Raw genomic sequence first — 27,959 nt, 5'->3', positions numbered from 1 at the left:
TTGGTTGGTTACTGGTAGGTGGAGCAGCAGCAGCGATGTTGGCTGGGTGCTGGTAGGTGGAGCAGCAGTGATGTTGGCTGGGTGCTGGTAGGTGGAGCAGCGGTGATGTTGGCTGGGTGCTGGTAGGTGGAGCAGCAGTGATGTTGATGTTGGGAGTTTGTAGATGGAGGGTTAGTGTTGGCTGGGTGCTGGTAGGTGGAGCAGCAGTGATGTTGGCTGGGTGCTGGTAGGTGGAGCAGCATTGATGTTGATGTTGGGAGCTTGTAGATGGAGGGTTAGTGTTGGTTGGGTGGTGCTAGATGTAGGGTTAGTGTTGGTTGGTTATTGGTAGGTGGAGGAGCAGTGATGTTGATGTTGAGTGCTTGTAGATGGAGGGTTAGTGTTGGTTTGGTGGTGCTAGATGGAGGGTTAGTGTTGGTTGGTTACTGGTAGGTGGAGGAGCAGTGATGTTGGCTGGGTGCTGGTAGGTGGAGCAGCAGTGAAGTTGATGTTGGGTGCTTGTAGATAGAGTGTTAGTGTTGTTTGGTTGGTGGTAGATGGAGGAGCACTGTTGACTGGGTGCTGGTAGATGGAGCAGTAGTGATGTTGGCTGGGTGCTGGTAGGTGGATGGTCAGTGCTGGCTGGGTGCTGGTAAGTGGAGGAGCAGTGATCTTTTTGGATTGGCTTTTGCTTCCAAGATGACCATCTTTTAAGTGCAGTTTTTTTTCTCTCATTTCATTTTTTTTTTGGACTCGATTCTTAACCTCAGCCATATGAATCTTTTAAAGATTTTTTCTTGTACTCCACAGCATGATGGAAGCCTGCTGGTGAGTGACTGAGCTTCTTTCTCCAAGACATCCACTGCGTTGGGAAGCTCCATGAGGGAGGCACCTTGCTTGGTCCTAAACAGTTCCTCAATTTGTTGAATAAAATCATAGGCTTCTTGGGAGGGATGACAAAGAGCACCTGCCTTGAACACTTTTAAGTTCACTAAGATGTTGTATTCTCCAACAGGACTGTCTACATTGCACTGTGTTGCAGTTTTGCATTTTTCACAGATGGTGGCAAACTTGATGACTTTGTGGACAATGTAACCTGCAAGATGGAAGAGGGTACATTTCTCAGTTTTTGTGAGGTCAGGTGCTTTTCTGTTTACTGCAATCAGCTCTTCCACGCTGACTGATGGAGTGACATTTTGCTCCACTGTGTCCAGGAAGTCTGCCAAAAAGCTACTGTCGTCTTCCTGGTAGCTTCCAGACCTGATGGTGGTGAGGAACTGCCCCACAGTTATGAGTCTCAGTGCATGATGGAATTCCACTGGAGTTGGTACCGGATTTTTAGACCTCACACAGCTAAATGTATTTTCAAGGCAGTCTTGTGTGAACCTTGAAGTTAATACAAACTTGTGTCCCCTTGTAAGCATCTCCTCCTTTATGGCCAAACTCGATGTTGTTGCCATTATCACCCCTGTTTGTACAGGCTTCCAGCCTCCTTTTTGACCAATCTTCATTCCATTGAACACAGGGTGTCCGCGGGTCCTTAAAAAGTCTTAAAATGTCTTAAATAACGTTTTCCTAATATAAGGCCTTAAAAAGTCTTAAAATGTCTTAAATTCGGATTCGATGGGTCTTAATTATTTTTGGTCTCATTACCGCTAAAATATCTTCAGTCTGACGGACCTAATGACTTTACAATCATTGGACAGACCGAAGATTGTTTATTCATAACATGATATAGTTAAATAACACCATGACAAGTGAGCTATTTTGCTCAATATTCTCACGACGCAAAAAAAATAAACATTCAAACGGGCGCGGGAAGATGTTTTCGGTTGGGGGTGCTGTGTGTGTGTCTGTGTTGGGTGACTGGGGGGGGGTCACTTACGTCGGTGCTGGGAATTTGGAAAGTTTTTGCTGGGATGGGCATTTTAAAAAATCTGAAATTCGCTTTTGCTCCATTCTCCTTGTATTAAAGTTAATCTTCTTCTCATTCTGTACAGTTCGTGTCGGGGTGCTGCAGCCCCCTCAGCACCCCTACTTCCCGCGTCCCTGCATTCAAAACACCTATAGAGTGCAGGCATTACGTGAAGTCTAGTGCGCCTGCGCATTTAGAGTGCGCTCGGCCTGATCACTGCATGATTCAGTCTATTAAAATAATAATGTGTATTTCCATTACAGGTTTAGGTCTTAAATTTCATATAAGGTGGTATTAAAAAGGTCTTAAAAAGTCTTACATTTAACTTGTTAATGTCTGCAGAAACCCTGTGAACAGATGGATGATATCCTGGAGGAAGATGATGGCTTTTTCATACTCCATCTTGATCTTGCTGAGTGCTGTAAAAAAGAGAAGCCTTTCAAGAAGTGATGGCATTAAAAATAGCTCCCAATTTATCAGCTGCAGCCATCAACCCAAGTCACTTTGGGAAAATGAAAGTTGGTCATGCTCTCAATGTATTCAGTAAGGCAACAAGTGCTGGGCTGAAATACATGGTGCACCAAGAAAACCGCCCTCTCTCCTACCTGACAACAGCGTGGTTCCTGGAGCAAGTTGATCACTGGTTTGATCTGATTGAGACTTTAGTCTTTGCAACTTTACAGATCTTCTTTATGCACCAAGAGCTTGTAACACTCCAAAGAGAAATGAAAAATTGAAATCTTATCATATGGCCCCTTTAACGCTTATGGGGCTGTCACGTGATGAACGAACGAATCAAACCCGAGGACTCGAGAGATGAACTAATCAATTCTCTTTCCGGCTCAGACTGCATTGGTTAAGTTTATGGGTCTGTCACGTGATGAACGAACGACTCAAACCCGAAGACTTGTCAGATAAGAGGGGAGGAGCTAATCATAGACTGACCCAGGTTAACAATGAATTAATCTTTTCTGTTTCTTATAGCATTATAGTTTTGTATTGTTTGTAGTGTAATCAACGTTTGCGTAAGTAGTAGACGTGTTAGGGAAGTAACACGTAACGTTTTAATTATATTTTGCTAAAATGAACAAAATGACTCGAAAAAAGATTCGTTCATTTTGCTGAACGAGACTCAAAGGTCCGAGTCGGTAAAATGATCCGAACTTCCCATCACTATTTGAGAACCACTGCCTTAACCATTCCTAGACATTGAGTTAAGGATAACATTTACAACAGGCTACTTTATACACTCCAGTTTGTTTACAGTATGTATTGTATATAAAGGAATTTTGTATTTATTTTTTTCTTTACATATCTGTGTAATCTCGTTTGGCTTCATGTTATTTAGCTACACAACCATAATTATTATATAGGACTAATAATGTCCCTATTTTTTCCACCCTCATTATTTCTACAGTTTTGGATTGTGATACTGCTAATATTGTTGGCTCTTTTATGAGGTTTTCTTCATTGTATTTTGGGCGCTTTAGATAAAAGTTAAAGATGTAGAAATGAATGTAAATGTACTGCTGATTGCTGTAATATACTGTAATCGTAATGGTTAAGAAAATCAAAGTAATGTTATGATGTATCTTGGTAACATGTAAATGGCGATTTTCAACTCGCAGCTTTATACTAATTTAAAACCGATGAATCGTGCGTTTTCCTTTGAATTTTGCATAGTTTGTCCCTCAGTGAGACCCGTAGGCATGATGGAGGTCAGAGGGAGGCGTGTGTGCAACACATCTCTACAGTGCATCATTTAACAGCCGCTGAATGTCTCCATCCTCCATCAGTACCAATAGATGCCGATGCTTATATTATCTAGAGAACGTCGTATCCCATGATTTTAAAGAAAATCTTCAAATCAGTTTGATTGTTCATAATGTCAAGCTTACTTAGTGTCGGGGTTGATGTGCGTTGTTATGGACGTATGTAAAATCCTGAAGATTATAATAGGGTCATTCTGACTTCACAATTGGGAAATATGCGAAAAGACGTGAGGATTCTGTTGGTTGGAGAACGTAAGTGTCTTATTGATTACATGGTTTCCTTGATTCACTGTTACGAAACGACCATAACCTTAAAATTAATTAAACATTTACACTCTTCCACTGAAATATTGAGCTTATATAGGCTACGATACAAATGTTTGAAATGGTTGCATTGTAACATTAAATAAAATCGCTATTATGTCTGATGACAAGATTTCCGTGTTACTGCAATTTGAGATTGTCATAACCTGCCCTTCTTGGAATGACAGCGCATTGAGGGATAGTGGATTTCCTACAGTATCTACAGTAGTCAACGTTTTTGGCTTTTCGTGCGTGTTTCAAGTCATCCGACTGTAGGCGTTCAGTTTGAGCTTAAATGAGTGTGTAGTGCCCAATAACACCGTCTAGAGTGCTCACTTCAGAGAATGTTGTTTAAGCAGGCAGCTCAGTATCTTTTGGGAATGCTGCCTTGGAAGCCAGTTCATTAGCTTTACAGAATGTTGTCTAGGCAGGCAGAATTAGCCAAATACAGTGAGAAGTTCTGTTGTGGTCCATAAAGAATTGGGCAAAAATGAAGAAGAGGTTCATCTGTGACAAACAATTTTTTTTAATTCAAAGGGGTTGGTAAATATTACAGTTTGCCAAACTCAAATGTATTTGCATATCTAAGCTCTGCAAAGACATAAAACATATTTCTAAGTTTTATGACCATAAGAGGGCTACATATGGCTTCACTCTAGACCTGGTAGCCTATAACATATTATAAAAGCTCTTCACCACAGAAATATAAATTAAAATTGTTTGCGAAATGTTAAAGAATACAAGGTTGATCAGATTGATGTGTGGAGATAAGGAATCTGTTACTGCTCTTATATTTGCCTGTGTGTAAACAGCCAAAGTGGGGAAGACGTCTCTGATCATGACACTTGTCAGTGAGGAGTTCCCAGCGGTGGTATGTATTATTATTAATAATATTACAGTCTCTTTAATAATTGTTATTCTCACTGACTTTATTATTTGCAACAGTGCCTCCGTCTGTTTTCAAAATGGATGTTTTTGTTATAATAGGTTCCTTACAGAGCTGAGGAGATCACTATACCAGCAGATGTCACACCAGAGAGAGTCCCCACTCATATAGTGGACTACTCGGGTATTAAACAAGAAATTAAATTATAGTGGTTATCTGTTATAGTTCTATGTACGACACTTAATGAAAATATTTGCCTTTTCTAAAATACAAAAAATATACTCAGAATGCCCAAAAATGCTAATTATTATGATTTATTGGAGAGGACATAAGTATTTTTTTTTTAAATGTACACAGAAGCTGAACAGACAGATGAACAGCTGTATCAAGAGATATCAAAAGTAAGATTGATACACAAAACTTAATACACACACATACATGTATGATATTTTGATTTCCTCAGAGAAATTATATTTGCATTCCTTTTTAGGCCAATGTTATATGTATAGTCTACTCAGTGAACAACAAGAAGTCTATTGAGAAGGTGAGATAACTTGATCATACAACCTAGTCTTCATGCAGTAAGTCAGAATAACGTAATCATTTATTAATCATGTACTTAATCTAATGAGAATAATAAGTGATTTTATTCATGATTTTCAAGTCTGACTGATTATACAATATACATATATTTTGCCTGCTCTTACATTACACCAGTAAACGCCCATTCACACCAAGAACAATTACTATGAAGATAACTTGAACAATAACTATATTAGCATCAACACTCTCACAATAATGTATTAGCAACTCACAATAATGTTCTGTTTACTATAAATGAGCACAGCAGTTGTTTACTGCTTTAAATGTCAAATCAAGTACTTTTATTTATATAGCGATTTATTCAGTGTAAATTTTCAAAGCAGCTTCACAGTAATAAATAAGGAAATAACAGAATCAATGATGCAAACTTTAAACATTAGACAAATTCAAATTCTTCTGTAAAACAGCTATAAAAAAGCCAATAGTGTTAAGATCAAGTTAGTTAAGTGTTGGTTTAGTTCAATAAGACTGTCGATGCTGCAAATTTAATCAATTATGAAACAAATTTGATTAAGCTATAAAGCGGCTGTACTGAAAATAATAATGTCATCATCCAGCTCAAATCAGTTTAAGTTTTGTTCTCATTTGATAGTGTCAGCGCAGTCAAAATTATAATAGTAGTGAATATTCAGTGTCTTTTAAACCCCAGCTAAGCAAGCCAAAGGCGACAATGGCATGGAACTCCATTAGGTGACAGAAATGGAGAAAAAAAAAACCTTGGGAGAAACCAGGCTCAGTCATGATACAGTATATGTGAACTAAATTCTTAAGCGCTTTAAAATTGTGTGGATTCTTATTGACTCTCAATGTGTTTTATTTTTCATGACTTATCACTGTTTTTATAATTTATCACTCAGTTTTATCATTTATCATTACAATTCCAACAATATTGCTCCTCTGTGTTAATTAGATTCATTATATAGTTTATAGTTTAAACTATATAGTTATAATTATGGTTATAGTTACTGTCCTTCCTTGGTTTGAATAGGACTTCAAAACATATTTATATAGCTTTCAGATTTAATAAATCATGTCATTGTTGCAGGTGACAAGTCATTGGATTCCTTTGATAAATGAGAGAACAGACAAAGACAGCAGGTAGGTAAATACAGGTGTATAATGCATTAGTTCTCTGTGTGTCTTTCTCACAAATACACAATTACATGTTCTTCTTTAAAGGTAGATCGAATTTTAAGGGGGGTGTATCATATATCATATCATGCTTACCAATTTTTTTTTTGCTATAGGCAAAATTGATTATGAAAACATTGTAACTTTCAGAAGCTGAAACATTATTTGTCCAACTAGAGCAATTATTGAAATCAGGCACGTTTACAGGTGCATCTCAATAAATTAGAATGTCGTGGAAAAGTTCATTTATTTCAGTAATTCAACTCAAATTGTGAAACTCGTGTATTAAATAAATTCAATGCACACAGACTGAAGTAGTTTAAGTCTTTGGTTCTTTTAATCATAAGGCTGCGGTTCTCTCGGTTGGTTGTGCATCTTTTTCTTCCACACTTTTTCCTTCCACTCAACTTTCTGTTAACATGCTTGGATACAGCACTCTGTGAACAGCCAGCTTCTTTGGCAATGAATGTTTGTGGCTTACCCTCCTTGTGAAGGGTGTCAATGATTGTCTTCTGGACAACTGTCAGATCAGCAGTCTTCCCCATGATTGTGTAGCCTAGTGAACCAAACTGAGAGACCATTTTGAAGGCTCAGGAAACCTTTGCAGGTGTTTTGAGTTGATTAGCTGATTGGCATGTCACCATATTCTAATTTGTTGAGATAGTGAATTGGTGGGTTTTTGTTAAATGTGAGCCAAAATCATCACAATTAAAAGAACCAAAGACTTAAACTACTTCAGTCTGTGTGCATTGAATTTATTTAATACACGAGTTTCACAATCGAGTTCAATTACTGAAATAAATGAACTTTTCCACGACATTCTAATTTATTGAGATGCACCTGTACATGTCAGTAATACCTTTTGGGTGATGAGCAGAAACTTGGCCCACCCAGTCTCATTCATAAAAAATTGTAAATATATGAGTAAACTCTGAGTAATTGCCATGTATAATGAACCTTTCCAAACACTCATCTCTGGAATTACAAATAATTTTATCTCTCTCAGATATGATAGTTAAATGTGTGTTTGTTAAAAATTCCAATCATTCATACATAGAGTGCATGCTCATTCACAGTTGGCATAATCTTCAGTCAGGAATTGCAACTATGTGAATTAATTATATGTACAGAAATGCTGTGGGATCTTCTGGACTCCCTTTTCAAATTTGGCTCCAGTATATTGCATAAATGCAAAAGAAACTAAGTGGCCATAAGCAGATAACAGAAATTATTCAATGAAAGCTTGCAGACAAGTATTACTGGTGCTCAGAATATGCTAATCTAATATGCTGATCTTTTCAATCATTTTTGTTTATCAAGATAATTGATTTTCATATTGAACTAATTGATTAGTTAATAGATTTATATATTATTATGTTGAATAGTGTCATCAAGATGCAGTTATCAGATTGCATAAAGTTCAGAAGTTTAACGCTTTATTTATGTGGTCAATATTTTGTAGTACCAGCTTACATTATAAAAATATGAACACGAATCTGAAAATTTACGTCAGAACTGTTTTGTGAATTCTTTATACAAAAGTTTTTTTTGCTCGTATTTCATAAATGAGGCCCAAAGTTTGTCAAACATTGTGACTGTTGCTTATTTCACATCCAAAAACCAAAAAATATATATTATTCTTTTGCACAGCCTCTTGTACTTTATTGCCTAAAGTCACAATGAAATGGAAGTAGGGCCAGATCTTTTCTTCCATTTTGTGCCATATATCCAAGTGTAACAGATTATCAAAAAATAAAAATGTGGGGTGGGGCATTGGTTGTTGATTGGATTTTGAGATGCACTCATAAATAGATCCAGATGAAGGTGAGCTTCTTTTTTAATTGAAACATATCCATGGACTAATCATTCACAATAAGATATTTTTAAATATCTATTTACATATCTATCAAGATCTAAAATATAGTGTAGTGTATATAGTGTATTCATTTCATGTCAAAAATACACAATTGCCTTACAATTCCACGATTTAGAGTTAACAGCAGTCAGTATGTTAATTCCCCGGTATACTAAAAATAGCCAGAAGCTATTTGTGTTCACCTTTTACTGTGTGTGTTTGTTTTAGGGTTCCTCTGATCCTTGTGGGGAATAAATCTGATCTGGTTGAGCATAGCAGTATGGAGACTGTCCTTCCCATCATGAACAAATACACAGAGATAGAGACCTGTGTGGAGGTATGCCAAACCATGCATATTTATTAATATATTTGCGTACTGAGCAGCTGAATGTCTCTTAACCCCTAACCTTTATCTGTCATATAGGTCATGTGATGTCAGTCTGTGTGTTGTGTGGATTCTAATACAATTAATTCACTCAAAAGCTTGGCTATCAAAGAAAGAGGCAGCCAGTCCTAACAATCTCCATCAATTTATTCACCTCTTTGAAATGTGAAGTGCAGTGTCAATTGCAAGTCAATGTCAATGATGTATAAGAACATTATTTATGACAGTTAAAAAGTAGGTATTTAAAGAAACATGATGAGGATTTTGAAGATCTTTATTAAAAAGTTTATTGCAGCGTAGTTGTGACAAAGTACATCTAGCACTTTGGGTTCAGCAGAGTCAGAATGAACCTAGAACATCCTAAACTCAAACCTTGGTACAGTCACAAGCTATGATTCCATCGCCCTGTTTTTATGCGCATTTTGAAGTATCGTATCAGAAACGAGTGATGGAAACGCCAAATTTCGAATAAAAATCCTTTAATTCGCAAAAACGTTTTTACACTTACTTGAGGTGGTTTTTGACTTGTGTGAAAAAGGGGTAATGTGAATAATGGGAGATGGAAACGCATTTGCTGAGTAAATTCCTCCATGCGCATCAAAAAAGTAATGTGTCTTTGCGCCATGGGTCAGCAAAACCTGATTAACCAGCAGACCTATCTTGTTCCACAGCATCTTAAATGTTGTTATGGTCATTTTGAAATGCCCAAGCAAAGTCTGTCATCAAAGTATTTCTGTATACTTTGTCTCCAAGAACTGTTACAAGACTGCGTTCCCAAACAGCAGGCATCCACCTCAGACAGCAATGAGCGCATTTATTTTGTTTCGTCTGCTCGCTCTGAGGCGCAAGCAATTCAGTATGTATGAAAATTATTATATTCAGTGGCTTTTCCTACTTTTCTTAGTGATATATAGGCAGTGTTGGGAAGGTTACTTTGGAAATGTAATAGGTTACAGATTACAAGTTACCCTATTTAAAATGTAATAGTAGTGTAACTTTTTCAATTACTTTACTAAAGTAATGTAACTAATTACTTTTGATTACTTTTCTAAATTTCTAATGAATTTTTTCAATTGTTAATCATTTTCAAATATTTACATCATGCAGGGTTAACCTTACAGTAGTATTGAACACTGATTCAACCCTCTACATTGCGAGTAAATCACTCGCATATGCGACTAAATCTTACTCTGGGCGACTAAATTATGTCTAATATTAGCCAATTGCTAATAAATTCTCAGATTTTACTCGCCAGTGTGTGAGTTGGAGGTTAAATATAAGTGTAGCACAGATATATTTTCACTTACAGAACACTCTGACTGAGCACTTGTAAATCGCTCACATATGCGACTAAATCTTCACTCTGGGCGACTAAATTATGTCTAATATTAGCCAATTGCTAATAAATTCTCAGATTTTACTCGCCAGTGTGTGAGTTGGAGGTTAAATATAAGTGTAGCACAGATATATTTTCACTTACAGAACACTCTGACTGAGCACTTCAGAGTTTCACTCTCCGTCAAGCGATCTGTGCTGTATTTCAGTTCATCTGAATGGATGTGCAGAACGCACCTGTATTTAACGTACCGTAAACTCTAGTGTGAAGGCGCACGACTCGCCGTCGCTTTGTTTCACACACACGCAGCGAGAGAGAGAATTGACGCGCTACATGTAAACGATATTTCATTAAATAATACTTGATTATCATATTATAATGCTTGACTGACTGATGTTAAGAATGTACTTTCAGATATTTAAAAAACTGTGCCATTTAACAAACATTTTATATATATATATTGCAGTCTGGCGAGTAAACTAAAAAATGTACTAGCCAATGGCAATTCAATTGCCAAGGTGTCCGTAGAGGTCTGCACTGATTACTGTCAGACTTTCAAAATCCTTCATCACTTGAATTTGGATGATAATAATTGAACACATCCACCACAAAATCAGACTTTAGTACCACCTTTTACTTTGAGATTGATCTGAAGTTCAATGCAGATGTAAAATAATAAGAATTAGTTTGCTAATAATGTTTTTGAAACCAAATCTTCGCATACAGGAAACACTGGCATCTAACAATGCTTTGGAAAAAGAAAACAGTTAATAAAAAAAAATAAAAAATAAATAAAAGCATATACATCAACCCAAACACGGTTATCTAATAAGCATATGTCCTTTTCTGTGTACTAAACTCCTGAAACATTGGTGTCTTTTTGAATCATTGGTGTCTATTTGTATATGATATGACGATAGTTTTTCTCAAAAGAAACAGTAAAATGCTCATGAAGTGACTCGGAGAAGTTCTAGAGATTGTTTATGTGTTCATGTACTCATATATTGAGGTGTCAGAGGCTGAAAACACCACGAGCGATACACACGCTTCAGTACTTGTGGTAAATGAAACCACGTGTCTGCACCTTTAATTTACACAGAGACACGCAGAACGTGCAGGATTCATATATTGTCTTTTTCCGGCTTAATATTCACAGACACTATAGTCCAGGGGTTCTCAAAGTCTACATTCAAAGGTCCAAATCTGAATTTTCATCAGTGTCAAAGGTCTGGACCAGAACAATTGGTTATTACAAAACTTGTTTTTATTAAACATACATAACATGCATAACAAATAAACATTAATTTTTTTTAAAAATAAAGTGCAAAAGTGGCAAAACAATTAATTTAAGTGTCAGCAATAGAGGTCGACCGATAAGGGTTTTTCTCTGGTAGCCTAATTCATAGTAATAATACATGGCTCAAAGCACCTTCTCAAAACAGTTCTGAAACATGCAAACATGAATGTTTGCAAATGCAAAATCAGTCTCTGCCAGCAGGAGGCGCTGTTGGAGCCGAGATATAGCGGTTTCCCCGGTAACGGTTGTAATCAAATACAAAACGCTAGGAAAGACTAAATGAAAATGACATCAAAGCTTTTCTGAAGACGGTCGGTTCTTTTCAATGATACATTCATATAAAAACACCTGCGCTGCATTTTAATTTTGAAACGTGCAGTGCTCAGTTTATTCAACGAAGTAGAATCCTTTTGGAAAATCTATTTGTGGCGGTCAGTTTTGATTCTGTGACCGGCCGCCACAAATAATTCAATGTATGGGAAACACTGGACACTGCTATAAGTCAAATGGCCATAATCTAAGTGATAACAAAAAAAATAAAAAAAAAAAATACTCGAATTAGCGGTGAAATGTCGTCCGATTATGTCAAACGTCAAACACTCACTGGATGTCATGACAACAAAGTTTGAAAGGAAAAGTTTCAATATCTCGCCTTCGCTTTCATTTCGGACCATCTCCAAAAAGACATTTAAAAACTAAACATATGATTTACAAGTTTAACATGCGTTTATCAAAGTAGGAAATAATTAGTGTTCTTGAAATACGAAATGGAGGCGGGTCCAGACTTTGAGAAGCACAGCAATATACCAAATTTTGAAGTCAACAGTATACTCATAAAAATAATAAAACATCCTCTTTTTTTTAGTTGCAATTCAATCTTTACAAAAAAGCCAAATCACTCCAAAATAGTTTTGTATAAATGCAATCATAAAATAAATGGACAATACTCTAATTTTCCACTTTTTTGTTATTCTTCTCATTATTTCCCTGCCGCGGCTAATGAAGCGGAAGTCTCGCACGTTCACAGAAAACTGCTTAGGCTACTTCCGCATTGTAAAATTAGGTGTATACAGTATACAGTACAGAAAGAGTTTACTCCTTCATGACCAGTGAAATTCGATTACAGAATGAATGACTATTAACGAGTCGGTTCTTTTCAGTGAATCAAACATACAGCATGACTAAGACTCTTTTTAGTGAATCAAACACACACGCAAAAAGAAAAAGTCAATACAAGTTTGTGTGTAAACAAGTTTGCGAGATTTTTAAAAATTTATTTGTCAATGGAATTGCATTTGTTTTTTCCAAACCTAGCATGCCATTGAATGGACTACATTATGTCACACAGCCTGGTTGTCATTCATGTAAAATTAAATGTATAATCTACCCTGAGGTGGGTCATAACGTTTATGAACTTATTTTTTCCCCAAACTTGTTAACTTTTTCTAACTAATGTTCTTTTTCTTTCAGGTTCAGCATGTGGCCTTGTGTAGGACCAACAAAAAAAAAAATACTCGAATTAGCGGTGAAATGTCGTCCGATTATGTCAAACGTCAAACACTCACTGGATGTCATGACAACAAAGTTTGAAAGGAAAAGTTTCAATATCTCGCCTTCGCTTTCATTTCGGACCATCTCCAAAAAGACATTTAAAAACTAAACATATGATTTACAAGTTTAACATGCATTTATCAAAGTAGGAAATAATTAGTGTTCTTGAAATACGAAATGGAGGCGGGTCCGGACTGATCTCCCTCCGGATCCGGACCGGAGTGCGGACTTTGAGAAGCACTGCTATAGTCCATATCGTGTTTTGATACAAGTGTACTGACCTACTTTTGATTAATTCATCCAAAATGTGGCATATTCCGTGACATGATTCCGCATTAATATCCACCTTTTTCTTGTCGTAAAAATGGGCTGCCATTTGTAAATTCTATGGGTCTAGTTTCCGGTCTCATCTGCATCCAGCTATTTTTAGCTGTACAAAACAGTTTGTTTCGTTTTGCTGTTTGATATTGAAAATTGGTGTTTCTTATATTATTTTAATGTATTATTTTATTTATGAACACACTGGTTTGTAGTGCAAACAGTTTTACCGTTTACTGCACGTTGTTATTCTCCTCGTTATTTACCTTTAGCGGTTAATGATCCGGAAGTCTCACCCATAGGCTTACTTCCACGTTGAAGAAAAAGGTGGATAGGAATCAATTAAATCTGTATGTGGATGTGTGTAAATATTCAAATGTAACCCCCTTTGTAATCGTTAACATTTTCATAAGTAACTGTAATTTAATTACACGTTTTTTCTTAGTAATTGTAACTGACTACAGTTACATTTATTTTGTAATTAAATTAGGTATCGCTGTTACATGTAACTAGTTGCTCCCCAACACTGTATATAGGCTAGTGCCAGTTCTACCAGGAAGTGACAATTTTGTTCTCTTTGTCTCGTTGGATGGAAACGGTGCTTATTTGCAAATGTTTTATGCGATATTTCAATTTTGCGCATAAGTTAAATTAGCAACTTTGGAAGCAAACTCGGCTACAGTTTACTACCCCTAATGTAAATTAAGTGTTTTACCTCTTTCTATAGTGTTCAGCAAAGAATCTGAAGAATATTTCGGAGTTATTTTACTATGCACAGAAGGCTGTCCTTCACCCTACAGGGCCTCTCTACTGTCCAGAGAAGAAAGAGGTCTGCACATAAATGACTACATTTGAATGATTTATGTAAACATACAGTACTTGTATTGTGTTCTGAAGTTTAACTGTATTGATTTGTTTTACAGATGAGGTCTGCCTGTGTTCGGGCGTTGACACGTATCTTTAAGGTGTCTGATTTGGACAACGATGGCATTCTCAATGATCATGAGCTCACCTTTTTTCAGGTGAGATTTCTGCTGAGTAGAGTATATTTATGTCATTTTAAAGTGCACAACATTATTTGTGGACATCCACATTTTTCTCAATATTTCTCATATCTCAATATTTTCTGGGATTTTGTTGATAATGCTAATTAGAAATATTTTGCTGAGTGTTTTTTTTTTTGCACCGTTTGCATGAATAATGCTTTTTTTCCCTTTAAAAAGTACTTTTTTTTTTTCTTAAAAAAAAATGGAATAAAATGAAGGGATTGAAGTTATGGAATGATTGAAAAAAATGCTAATGGCCGGTAGGTGGTGGCAAATCACTGTCTTCATGAGTTGAGTCATTCGGATGATTTATTAAAACGTCTTTATTTGGTCATTGAATCATTCATTAAACTGATTTGTTCGCAACAGATTCATTGAGTTACAAAGCACCGTTGTGTGCTGCTCTAAGACCCAAAACATTAGCCTACAGTTCTGCTTTGGTTTGATTTGGAAATGTTCCTTGACATGAAGCAAAAACAGATCATATTGACAATATTGTGTAAAAATGTATCTCAAAATGTTAATTTATTGTTTGTTAAAATGTTTTTATAAAACCAAACACTGGGGGAAACAAACACTCTTGCTTGTGTGTTATTGTTTAACTTTACAATTTGATGTAATGTAAAACAAAACTCATGGGGGAAAATGGCCTTGTATATCTTAAATTTCAGGGGCATTCTAATGGGATTTAAATAGCTTCCATCAAACAGTGAAACTGTGCACTCTTGCACATACAATATTAACATAGATGATAAATATCGCACACCCCTAATCATGCATCATTCAGGGAGTGCCCTTTCTGCTCCAGCCTTACTTTTGTGTTGTGAGGTCCATAATAAAATGCGAAGAACTTACCTGGCCCGCACAAAGGCAAGAACTGAACAACTTTGACAACTTTAAAAATAATTGAAATCAAGCCAGGTCCCATCGCTAACATCAGTTCCTGACTTCATTGATGTTCTTGTGTCTGAATGGGAGAGAAAAAAATCTCTGCAGCCATATTGTAACATATACAGTGCCTTGCGAATGTATTCATACCCCTTCATTTTTTTCACATTTTGTTTTGTTGCTGCCTTATGTTAAACTGCTTTAAATTAGTTTTTTCCACAACAATCTCCACTCCATACACCATAATTGTAAAGCAAAAAAGAGGTTTTTAACATCTTTGCATTTATAAAAAAAAAAAGAAGAAAAAAAAGTATTCCATTGCATAAGTATTCATACTCTTATCTGGGACAGTTGAAATTTAGCTCAGGAGCATTCAAATTGCTTGTAGATGTTACTACACTTCAAGTGAAGTTAACCTGTGGCAAATTCAATTGAATGGGTATGATTTGGAAAGGCACACACGTCTTAATAAAAGGTCGAACAGTTGATAATGCATATCAGAGCAGAAACCAAGCACTGAGGTCAAAAGAACTGCCTGTAGAGCTCATAAACAGGTTTGCGTCAAGCCACACATCTGTGGAAGAGTTCAGAAAAAAAATCTGCTTTATTGAAGGGTCAAAAAAGCTTGTAGTCTCTGTTACCCTTAATGGAAGAAGTTTGAAACAACCAGGACTCTACCTAGAGCTCCTCAATTTACAAACTGAGCAACGGATGGAGAAGGGCTTTGGTTAGTGTGGTGTCCAAGAACCTGATGGTCACTCTAGTTGAGCTCCATGATCATATATGCAGATGGGAGGAACCTACGGAAGGACAAACATCACTGCAACACTCCACCAATCCAGTCTTAGCTCTGCTCATCACCTGCAGAGTAGCATCCCAAAAGTAAAGTGTGCTGGTAGCGTGGGGCTGTTTTTCAGCGGCAGGGACTGAAGGACTCGTCAGAGTAGAAGGAATGCTCAGTGCAGCAAAATATAGAGATAGCCTTAATGAAAACCCAGTCCAGAGCATTCAGAACCTCAGACTGGGCAGAAGGTTCACCTTCCAACAGCACAATGAACCTAAGCACACAGCAAGAGAGGCTTATAGACAACTCTGTGAATGTGCTTGAGTGGCCCAGCCAGAGCCTGGGCTTGAACCCAATCAGATATTTCTGGAGAAACCTGAAAATGTGCATCTGCCCCCATTCAAGCTGACAAAGCCTGAGAGGTGAAGAGGCGAGCAGAAGAATGGCAGATAATTGCCAAATGCTGATGAGCAAAGCTTGTTGCATCAAACAAAAAAAGACTTGAGACTGTAAAGATGCTTCAGCTAAATATTTAGTTAAGGGTATGAATACTTTGCAATGTACTTATTTCAGTTTTTTATTTTTAATAAATTTACGAAGTTGTGACAGTTCTGTTTTTGCTTTGTCAGTATGGTGTATGGAGTGTAGATTGATGTGGAAAAAAAAAACAAATTTAAAGATGTTTATCATAAGGCAGCAACATAACAAAATGTGAAAAAAATGAAGGGGTATGAATACTTTCACAAGGCACTGTAATAAAAAGTCTTCCCAGATGAGTGGAAACTGTTAGGCGATCAAACCCCTATAAATGCCAGTGATTTTGAAATAATTGCTCAATGATTATTCTTGGACCATGGAATTGTGTTTGTGGTCTTCTTTGTCCCCTAAGGACATTTTTCTGTTTATTCTATCCTTAAAGAAACATTTGTCAGTCCTAACCAATGGTTAGTTTACCACAAAATGTAAATTCTGTCACCATTTACCCTCATGTCATTCTCATAAAAATTCTCATAGAAAAGTGTTGTTGATCTTTGAAACACAAATGAAGGTATTTTAATAAAACTTGAGAGATATCTGTCCCTCTATTGAAAGTCCATTCCATTAAAAAGTTAAGCGATCATAAAATAAATCTATATGAGTCTTCTGAAGAGACAGTTGCTTAATAAGATGTAGCTTTAATATTATAGACATTTACTTGGTTGCTTTACCAATATGAACAGATTCAGTTTAGATTTTTATTCACATAAACAATGATCAGCACACATACATAGAGCACATCAAATGTGGTAAACGGAAGGTCAGATGTGCTCACTTTACACACAAGAAGTTTTGGTTTTGAAGATGAATGAAAGTCTTAGGGGTTTTGAATGACATGAGGGTGGCAACTGTGACTAACAGAATTTTCCTTTTTAGGTCTACTATCCCTGTAAATTCATTCATAAGTTTATGGTTTGACTTTGTTTAAGCGAGATTTCAAGTTCAAATAGTTTTCCTTAAGGTTTGGGTAAGGTTAGTATCTGTGTATTCAATATCACTGTCTGATTCTTATTTGTAGAGAACTTGTTTCAACACCCCACTAGCCCCACAGGCCCTGGAGGATGTAAAAAATGTTGTGAGAAAAAACCTGACAGATGGAGTGCGTGATAATGGGCTCACTCTCAAAGGTGAGGCTGCATTTGTGAAGTTTAACATTTGCAGGTCTTCAGGTTCTCAGTCCAGGTGCTGTCGTTCCCAAGAACTGCAAATTTTGAATGCCTTCCCTAATTAAGACACCTTATTTGTATAATCAATTCATTAATAAAGGCTCCACGACCTGAACTGGGTGAAAAAAGAGCAGTGCTTGGGTACTGCAGGACCATGTTCTACAGACTTAACCTTTGAGGCAATGGTTCCACTGACTGTCAGTTATCCTTGTTGCCTAGGGCAGGTAAATGACCCAGACTGTGAAAAAGTGTTGAATTTTAGTGGCAGCCTTGTGTTTGCTTTGCAGTTCTGTTCAGAAAGGAATATGCTTAACTTCTTGATTTAATCAGTCAACATGGTAATTTTTTTAAACAGGTTTCCTCTTCCTACATACTCTCTTCATCCAAAGAGGAAGGCATGAGACAACATGGGCTGTACTGCGGAGGTTTGGATATGATGATGATCTTGAGCTGCATCAGGACTACCTGTTCCCCCTGTGAGAACAACTGCTTCCAATCAGTCAATCTATTAACTATTCACATTTATTATGAAGATACGTTCTATTAATTTGGCTTTTCTGAAGAGACCTCAGTAAATCTACTTTTGGTTAAAACATGATGTAGTTTTACATTTCTCAGGAAATGTAATTGAATTTCTCTTGAAATACAGATTTTTTTTTGTTTTTTTTACTTAGTCTTAGTTATAATATTTTTTTGTCCACTGTCCAGTACAGCAAACTTGATATATATATATATGTATGTAATGTAGATATGTATTATATGTGTGTGTTTGTGTGTGTGTGATAGTTTCCTAAGAGTAATGAAGAACAATGTTGAACTCTTCAAGCCCCTAATCTGCTTTGATCGCTCCCTATTTGAGACTTTGTAGAAATCACAATTTAATCCGACTATGCTAATCTGCTAATATTGCAGTTATCGACATCTGACTCGATGTTTATGTTCCTACAGGTTAAAAATACCACCAGACTGCACCACAGAGCTCAATCACAATGCTTACCTGTTCCTACAGAGTGTCTTTGACAAACATGATAAGGTAAAAGTGTTTTAACTGCCTCAGAAATGACTTGACGTGACTGACAAATGTTTATCAAAATCCAATTAGACAGACAAGAAAGAAACCCATTTTATTAAAAGGTTTAGATAAAAATGTCGGTCACAAAAGTGGTAATAGATTAAATTCTAAGAGGCTTTAATTGTTGTTTTCAGGATGCTCATTTTTCTCTTGTTTTTACTAAAGCATGTTTGTATCTGCTTTAGGACAGAGACTGTGCATTGTCCCCTGAAGAGCTTATGGATCTATTTGATGTTTTCCCCTACGTCCCCTGGGGACTGGATGTGAACAGTACGGTTTGCACTAATGACCAGGGCTGGATCACATACCAAGGCTATCTCTCTCAGTGGACGTGTGTATCAAACATGCCATGTGTCTCAGTTCAAGAATTATAGTTATCCTTGATGAACGATGATGCATTACTGTCTGGATGGTTTTGGAATGATTCATGTAAACTCAGTTATGAATGTTTTTTGTAGGTTAACGACTTACCTGGATGTCCAGCGATGTCTGGAATATCTTGGTTACCTTGGTTACTCTATCATTGCTGAGCAGGAATCTCAGGCATCTGCCATAACAGGTAAGTTGAAAGACATATATGTGACCCTGGACCACAAAACCAGTCTTAGGTCGCTGGGGTATATATTTGTAGCAATAGTCAACAATACATTGTATGGGTCAAAATTATACATTTTTCTTTTATGCCAAAAATCATTAGGATATTAAGTAAAGATCATGTTCCATGAAGATATTTTGTAAATTTCCTACTGTAAATATATCAAAACTTAATTTTTGATTAGTAATATGCATTGCTAAGAACTTCATTTGGACAACTTTAAAGAGACAATTTTCTCAATATTTAGATTTTTTTTTTGCACCCTCAGATTCCAGATTTTCAAATAGTTGTATCTCGGCCAAATATTGTCCTATCATAACAAACCATGAATTATTTATTCAGCATTCAGACGAAAAATTGACCCTTATGACTGGTTTTGTGGTCCTGGGTCACATATTTGCTATATAACATACCTAATTATATATAATTATATATTTATATACATCTATAATTACTACTACTGAGTAGTTTTGGATATTACAACATGCAAAAATTCTATCTGGGGCATTTTAAAGACTTAATTTTTCATATTGTTAACTCGCCACTTAGCCTATACAATTCGCACTGCAAAACTGTTTGATTTTCTTTTATTTTGTCTATTTCTTCGGCGATCCACATTAGAAACAAAATGGGTGTTTGAAGTGACATGAAATTGAGTAAAAAATGACAGAATTTTAATCTTTATATTATGTGTCATTGAGCCCTCTTGTGGTTGTTAGAGTAACTACAGATGCAGATTGCGAAAGTCACATTTTATTGACTTGCAACCTCAAAACGTTATGTATTTTGTTCATGTGTATTTTATTTATAATTCTTAAAGTGGAGTATTACACCTGTGGTCCTCACTGAATGTATTTGCACATGCTAGTGACCCGTGACAAGAAGCTCGACCTTAAGAAGAAACAGACGCAACGGAATGTATTTCGCTGTCATGCGTTTGGAATAACTGGAAGTGGCAAAACTGGTTTCCTGCAGGGCTTCCTCGGCAGAAACCTTGTGGTCAGTTGCAACAAGAAAAGCACTCCATTTAAGTGAAAAACCATAACCCACACAGACCTATTAACTTAATTGTGATATTTTTTGTTTTGTCTTTGGAATGGAATAAGCAGTTTAGTTAACGCTTTTCAATAAATTTCAGTTTGTTAAAATTTGTTAATGTATTAGGGTTTCTGATAAACAGTTTCTACAGGATTTATTAATATAGTTTACTGTTATTTTGTAAATATACGATTGTTTATTATTAATTCATGTTTTTTCATAGTTAATTAATGTTAAATTATACAACTTGAAATGTTAAAAATGCATTAGTACAGTTCATTGTTAGTTTATGATACTTAAGGTATTAACAAATGTAAAGTATGCAGAAGCATTTTTATAAGCCCTTGCGCAGTGTTAGATTTCATCAGAGGTGCTGTGTGTGGAGAGAAAGAAACACCCAACAACATAATTTCGAAACCAAGGCCTTTTACAATCTCATCTGTGGTATTTCTGATATCATTTGCATTCCATTCATCAAAAGATTTGTTAAAAAAAAAATTGAAACATTTATTTCATATGTGAAATTGTCATGATTATTTTTTTTATTTACTGTCTGTTCCTCACAGCGTCAGAAGGCCATAAAAGAAGAACACAAATCATATTATGCAATCAGCACTGCACATGTGTATGGACAGGAGAAGTACCTGTTGGTAAATAGTTATTTGGCTTACAGGAACTTACACTTTAGGGTTTTTTTTTTCAGTCTGTTTAACTATATTTATGCTAAACACTTTTTTTTGTGGAAAAGCATTTATGCCATATGAAGAGTTCAGAGATTTGACCACTATTTATCATGATTGTTTTTCCTTCAGCTCCATGAAATCTTTCCAGATTTTGATTTCCTGTCTGAGACTGAACTTTCATGTGACATTGTGTGTCTGATCTATGATGTCAGCAACCCTTGCTCTTTTGAGTACTGTGCACGAATCTTCAAGGTTTGCTTTTACACTTTTACCTCACCTTTTTTTGCTTTACAGAAAGAGCAAAGCCAATACTGTGTCTAATTATTAAATACAGAGGAATTAAACTGCAATACATTAACACAAGACTTCACATCTTTCGTCTTATTCCTTTATGACTGTAATTTACTTTTATACATGCCATATTCTGCATTAAAACTTATTATATTTACTGTTTTCTTTTTATATTACACTGATTTGTATGTTCTAAATGCATTTTTTACTTTATTTACCAGCAATACTTCATGGATAGTAAGACTCCATGCATGTTGATTGCTGCAAAGTCAGACCTGCCAGAAACAAAGCAGCAATACTGTATGACTCCACTGGAATTCTGTCGCAAGCACAAGATGCCGCCGCCTCAGTCCTACACCTGTAACACAGCTGCGGCTCCCAGCAAAGACATCTTCATCAAACTCACCACCATGGCTGTGTATCCGTAAGTGATCTCTCATTATCCACAATTTTTGAGGGTGCTTTAACACAGGACCAGAATTCTATATAAATTCTTCGTACAGTTACCTTTGTATTCAAATGATTAATTTGAAAAAAAAATGTAGTTTTGTCTTGTATTCTTTCTGTTTTAATTGACTACTCTTGTTTATTTCTCAGGGGATATTTCCACGTACAGATAAAGATTAAAACAATACATGCTTAGGTGGTTTACTCAGAATTAATGATTTCCCTAAAAACAGAAAGCTTCTCCAAACTGTCTGGCTGCAAAGCATCTTATGAGTCAGATGACAGTTTTCTGTTCTTCAATTGCATTCTCATCATGAAATCTCACTGTCTACAGAACATATGCATTTATATTCAGTACAGTTTGCAAAATCTCCAAGCATGTGATATAAATCGTGTTTTTCCCCTCGTGTAAGACAACAAGAGAGACAATGTAGACAGGACATACTAGAGAATGTTACGCTTGTCTGAAAGAACTTGAGGGAGCATTCAAATTAACAATGTGCATTTAATTCTTTTTTATTTCAAGACTTTCCTCTGTTTGTTAACTCAGAAGTACACTACTTTATATCCTGTTTCTTAGTGACTCATTTCTGCTGTTTGCCTGTATCTTTCTGTGTTTGTTGGCAGCCATGCGCGTCTGCGCTGCATGTGTACCTGTAACAGGTGTACCTTCTGTCTGTGTCAGAACTTCCTGAACTCTGAGCTCGTGCAGACGGTTCGGACCAAACTTTACACTGTCATCTTTAGCAGGTTCTTAAGATGGCTTTATCTTGGTTCATCACCTTTCCTCTGCACTTATCTCTCTTGCTTTTATCGTAATTCATCCTCTTTTTTTCTCCATTTAATTATTCTCATTCTGATTCACATTAATTTGGCAGTTTGGCAAAGTGCACCTGGCTTAACATGATAATAAACACTTGACCATATAGACTACATGAAAATACATAAGTGGACAGGCCTAGGCAATAGCTTTTTTAGCTTATTTCAGTGTTGGGCTGTAGATTTTTAGAGGCTTTTGGATACTTTTCAATTCAGTCCAGATTAGTTCTATAACACTTTTCACAAACATTACTTATGCTTAACAAAGAGTAGTGCAGTGCCACACAAATCCCTGCAGTGAACAAGTCAAATGACAAGGAAGAAACTCCCTAAGATATTTAGGTATATAAGAAAAATCCTTTGATGGAACCAAGAATGTAGGGACTTTAAGGCTGGGGAAGCCCACTTTCTTGTGCTTTATACAAACATGTATTTTTATTTTTAATGGTGATATTGACTATATTGTTTAATTATACATAATGACTACTCTGACTTCTAATAAAATAACAATTCATACGATATGCAAATAGAATGTGATGCACCCTCTTATATACCCTCGCATATACCACATATGACAAAAACAAGTTATGACTGGTCTTGAGACTGTCATGGCAAATGGGCGGCAGGTATGGATGTGGGGTTTAGATTTAAGCACGATCCTGCACATTCTTCATGCTTTTAAAATTCATGTCTAAATTCATGTCATTCTCATCTGACTTGCAACTTGTGACATGCAGCAGTTCAGTCTTTAATTCTCCTACAAGTTGCAACACAGTTGATCTAGTTATTACCATTTTCCTCTTTATTTCCCCTTCTGAAAGTTTCTTTATGTTCTCCATCTGCATTGCTATTTCCTGACACAGAAATTTGTCATATTTCTTCATCCTTCAGCTTGGATTGAGTTTTGTAATGTTTTAGTGTTGCACATTAATATCATTTTCTTCATTCCCTTTAAATAACACTTTTGACTATATCCAGCATTTGATATCCTGTTCATTTGAATTCACTGGTTTGTCTATTTTCGGGCATTATTGTCCACTAAACTTGTGTTTTAGTTTTATTTGAATGTTCACTACAGAAGTTTAACTTTTGATTTATTTGATTTATCTGAAATACTCACCCTCATGTCGTTCCAAACCTGTACAAGTCTCTTTCTTATGTTGAACAAAAAAGAAGATATTTTGAAGAATGCTGGTAATCAAACCGTTGTTGGCCCCCATTGACTTCCATAGTAGGTAAAAAATAACTTCTTTTGAGTTCAACATATGAAAGAAACTTAAACAGGTTTGGAACGACATGAGGGTGAGTAAATGATGACAGAATTTCCATTTCTGAGGTGATCTATTCCTTTAAGCTACAAAAGCTGTATAGTAAATGTAAGGTACTAAAACAAATGTAACTTTTTTTGTGCTCTATTCATACACATTTTTTGTGTTCTATTCAATAGAAACTATTCATTTCTATTTCCTTTCTCAGGCATATTACCCATGCTGACCTGAAGAGCTCTACGTTTTGGCTCAGAGCGAGTGTTGGAGCCACAGTTTGTGCTATGCTTGGTTTTGCAATGTACAGAGCCCTCCTTAGACCTCGATGAGCAGACCCAAAAACTGACTTCCTTCATTTCCTGTCTACCCTAATTATTTCCCATGTACAGGGAAAACCGATAGAAATATTGTTTTTAAAAAGAAAGCATAAAGTAACATAGCTGTTATATTTCTATTTAATTATTACTGTAGTATGTACATTCCCAGGTCTTGAGACTCGATGTGAGACAGAAACTAGAATGTTTTTTATTTACAGTTTATGCAAGCAAACTGTAAATATGTAAATGAGAGAAAATATTTATTTGTTACAAAGTGACATTACAAACATATAGCATTCATATTTAAAGCCAACAAATGCAACACTTTGCTCTCACTTTTGTCTCAAAATGTCTGATGGTCTGTTTGCAGTCCAAAATCAACCAAGTGTGAGACAAGACAGGAAGTCACATCTTCTGCTTGTGTAAATGCTGGCTGAAATGCCACTAAACCTTGTATAAGTTATTTGCATGCTTTAATATTTGACAAATGTCTGAACAGAACAATGATGTGAAAGTTTGTGAGTTTCCGCCTTTTCCAACATTTCAATAAACAGGTCCTTCAACAATGTATTTTTGTGAAATCACAACACTTTTTTTTTAATGCAGAGAATGTGCAGACAGTGGGAAAAACACTGTTGCCAGTATATCACAAAATACTTCATCTTTTATCAGAACTATTTTGTGCTACAGACAAAAAAGCAGATAATTTCTCTATCAAAAATGCTGTAAGCTGACATTCTGTATTTGTAGCATTAAAATTATATGTCTTGAAATACCATTAACATGAAGGTATATAGATGAAAGGATGAAAAGACAAATTTTATGCTAACAAAAAACTTTTAAAGCTGATGATCCCGAAAGGTTTTGTGGGTGAGCTGGAGCATCATGATGAACATCAGCGCTTCAGTAGAGCCACTTCCCAGTCAACACATTTTGTTAAATCAATTGACATAAAGGTTTTCGTTGTAGAACAAATGGGCCACAGAGCTGTTTGCGTCCTCCAGTTTTGCAATATCGGTGTGACAGCGTGTCGCTTTTCCTTTGGTGGGCCGCACCCCGGACATCTCCTCATAAACAGGAACTACAGGCTGTGGCTTTCTACGGTTAAGCCATTTACACTGTATGTGAGAGGAAACCAGTAGAAGGGAGGGTTTAACCGAAACGCTGAATATGTAGTGGGGAGTAAACCATATATAGTCGGAAAGATAGCTTCTTTAAACCACATATTAGATAGCAAATCTCTGTCACATAAGATTTAAATGCAAATATGGGCTAAATGATTGAGAAAAGTATTCCAATTCCTTTGTTAAAAAAAAAAAAGAAATATTTTGGTATTGGAATATTGGATATGTAAAATAAAAGACATTGTTAAAATTAACTTGAAACTGAAATTAAATCAAATGTTTTTATATCTGTCTTTATGTAATCTTTTACATATTCCCCAATAAAGACGACCAATTTTTTGAGAAAAATATAACTATGGCCCTATTGTTAAGCATTTTCTTCTAATTTCAGTTAAAAGCAGTCTTCGTTGACTATATTTAGAAGTATTTTGTATTTCTATCTTGCCTAAAGAACAACTCAGTGAAACATGGCACAGGTTACCTCACTCTCCCCTAAAAATCAAATATGAAACTATAATTAAAATACTTACACAGTAAGCTGTAGCGAGAGTGAAAACCAGAACACCCAGCAGACATGCAGCTCCAGAGATCACATACAGCAATGGTAGGTAACTTGAACAACTACAAGGCTCATGAGCTGCAACAGTCACAACAAAAACACACACATACAGAAAACATGCTCAATGATATAATCTGTTGTATTTCCACACTTTATATGGTTATTTACATTTTATGTAAGATACACCATTTATGATGACTACTATTATTGCGGTCATTTGCATCATATTTATATATATATATAAACTAAAGTAGAATCTAAAATAATTATGCACAAAAACGGTCCTTCTCTCTTTCTGTAGGCTAATTGTACTAGTTAGGTTTCTGCCTAACGTTATATTATTTTAATTTAAGTTTTCCCAGGTTCTGTAACCATCAGCTGAAAATATAAAGGCTGAAAAAGACATTACACAGCAGGTACTTTTGGTCCTCTAATTTGATTGGTGAAGCACCGTGCAAGAGTGGTACATGTTTATTGTATAACATCTTTTGCAGATTTTACAAACCATATACGAATAGTGAGTTAGTTTCTAGGCTTTGTGCCTACTGCTGCACTAATATTCACTAAAGCATTTTTCATAATTTCTAGAAACAATGGACCATGTCATATAATGATGATAGTGATAATTATAATCCTTTTGTGGTTGCTGCTTTTGAGAAATTTCATTGCTTGAGTGTATCAGATATTCTTTCACTCACATAAACTGGGGTACTAGTAAATTGCAGGTATCTACGGTCTTAATTTAATGGATTACAACATGTTTCCATACAGTTCTTGTTGAGGTAAGGTATAATAAAAGCACATTGCAGGACTAGTCAATCAATATCAAACAATTCATTGTCCTATAGTTCTATCCAAAAAAAACAGCATGCCACACTGCATGAAAATCATGCACTAAGTTAAATATTTTCAGTTGAAAATACAATGCATCTGTATGATTTTGCTTTTTTTTTTTTTAAAGATAATGGTAGATTGAATGCAAAATTAACCTATTTTGGGCTATTCACAGTGTTTGGAGGGGATATTACCATAGACCTCATATTTGAAGTGATATCAGTAAAGGTCACCTACAGAAGTCTTCAATGTAGATGAAGAACTCCATCTTGCCAGGAACATTCTTATCATATGGAAGATCACCATAGTGGAATTCACAGTGGTACACGTCTGTGTCCTGTCCTTGCAGGTTTGAGATTGTCAGATGAACTGTGTGGTTGTCCAGCTCATCACGTACAGTGATGCGATTCTTGTCCTCAGATTTATTCATAAACGGTGGGAATCCTTTAGAAAGATACATCACTCGTCTGGACTGCAGCAACCTGCGTTTCAGCGAAAAGGCAAATGGTTTTTCTTCTTTTTTTGCCGATTCACAGGAAATGTCAATGGATGAATTTCTTACTCTGTGGATATAAACAATACCCCCATGTGCTGAGGTGAAATGACTTAAAGTTAGTCACATTTGATAGATGAATCACATGCATTGCAAAACACATTCGTTACACACAGTTTCCTAACACAACTGCCCTAGACCGCTAAAATAAAATCCAGCATTAAGTCAAATGCAAAAATGTAATATGTTTGACTGCAAAGTGTACATTTCTGCATGTAAATTTTAGTTTCACTGCTGGCCATTTTATGAATTTACCACAATGTAGTCAGTCTTTTATAATCTTCAAAAAACGACAACAAAAGTTAAAACTGAATAAAGTTAACTTACCAGTTACAGAAGGGGTGATAAGAAACAAGAGAGCAAAAGGAGCATACTTAAAACCTAACATTATTAAAAAGTAAATTAAAAAAAGAAAATAGTGACTGGTTAGAAAGCCAGATAGTCTCTGAGCATAACGAAATCATGCCACGTGAAAATTTTAAGCAGTGTTTTGACTCCACCTTAAAGCTTGAAGAGGAAAAGGAAACCAGTGTTAAGTGGTTTGTCAATTTCAGTTTCATCATTGTGAAAATGTACCGATTTTTGCTTACAGAGTCTGGGTTATCTTAAT

General features: G+C 35.9%; 2 protein-coding genes across 4 annotated transcripts; one reads left to right on the top strand and one right to left on the bottom strand.

Annotated features, from left to right (window-relative positions):
• The first annotated feature begins 3,610 nt into the window (after nt 1-3,610).
• On the top strand, nt 3,611-24,984 carry LOC107669542 (mitochondrial Rho GTPase 1-A-like). Of its 3 annotated transcripts, none has more exons than XR_001632003.1 (20): nt 3,611-3,918; nt 4,782-4,840; nt 4,957-5,038; nt 5,213-5,256; nt 5,346-5,399; nt 6,504-6,556; nt 8,673-8,781; nt 14,059-14,160; nt 14,255-14,353; nt 17,605-17,713; nt 18,108-18,228; nt 18,701-18,785; nt 19,010-19,155; nt 19,283-19,383; nt 20,288-20,418; nt 21,024-21,107; nt 21,270-21,392; nt 21,653-21,855; nt 22,564-22,628; nt 24,174-24,187. XR_001632003.1 is itself a non-coding variant. In XM_016461813.1 (20 exons), the coding sequence occupies exons 1-20, from the start codon at nt 3,882-3,884 to the stop codon at nt 24,289-24,291; spliced, it is 1,983 nt and encodes a 660-aa protein (XP_016317299.1). In that variant the 5' UTR covers nt 3,611-3,881; the 3' UTR covers nt 24,292-24,984. The 3 variants fall into 3 exon arrangements, 2 of the variants coding, with proteins under 2 accessions (XP_016317299.1, XP_016317300.1); XM_016461813.1 differs by having other exon boundaries at nt 22,506-22,628; nt 24,174-24,984; XM_016461814.1 differs by lacking the exon at nt 22,564-22,628 and having other exon boundaries at nt 24,174-24,982.
• A 124-nt stretch (nt 24,985-25,108) lies between these two features.
• Nucleotides 25,109-27,741, bottom strand: LOC107669545 (uncharacterized). Its single transcript, XM_016461818.1, has 4 exons — nt 27,677-27,741; nt 27,034-27,387; nt 25,934-26,040; nt 25,109-25,397 (listed from the first exon to the last, which is right to left on the bottom strand). Exons 1-4 carry the CDS (start codon nt 27,735-27,737, stop codon nt 25,221-25,223), a joined length of 699 nt encoding a protein of 232 aa, XP_016317304.1. The 5' UTR covers nt 27,738-27,741; the 3' UTR covers nt 25,109-25,220.
• Nucleotides 27,742-27,959: the final 218 nt, after the last annotated feature.

Source organism: Sinocyclocheilus anshuiensis, unplaced genomic scaffold (genome assembly GCF_001515605.1).
Source record: "Sinocyclocheilus anshuiensis isolate Anshui unplaced genomic scaffold, SAMN03320099.WGS_v1.1 scaffold612, whole genome shotgun sequence".
Classification (NCBI taxonomy): domain Eukaryota; kingdom Metazoa; phylum Chordata; class Actinopteri; order Cypriniformes; family Cyprinidae; genus Sinocyclocheilus; species Sinocyclocheilus anshuiensis.
The sequence above is the reverse complement of the archived record's forward strand: the minus strand, read 5'-3'. Positions and strand labels throughout refer to the sequence as shown.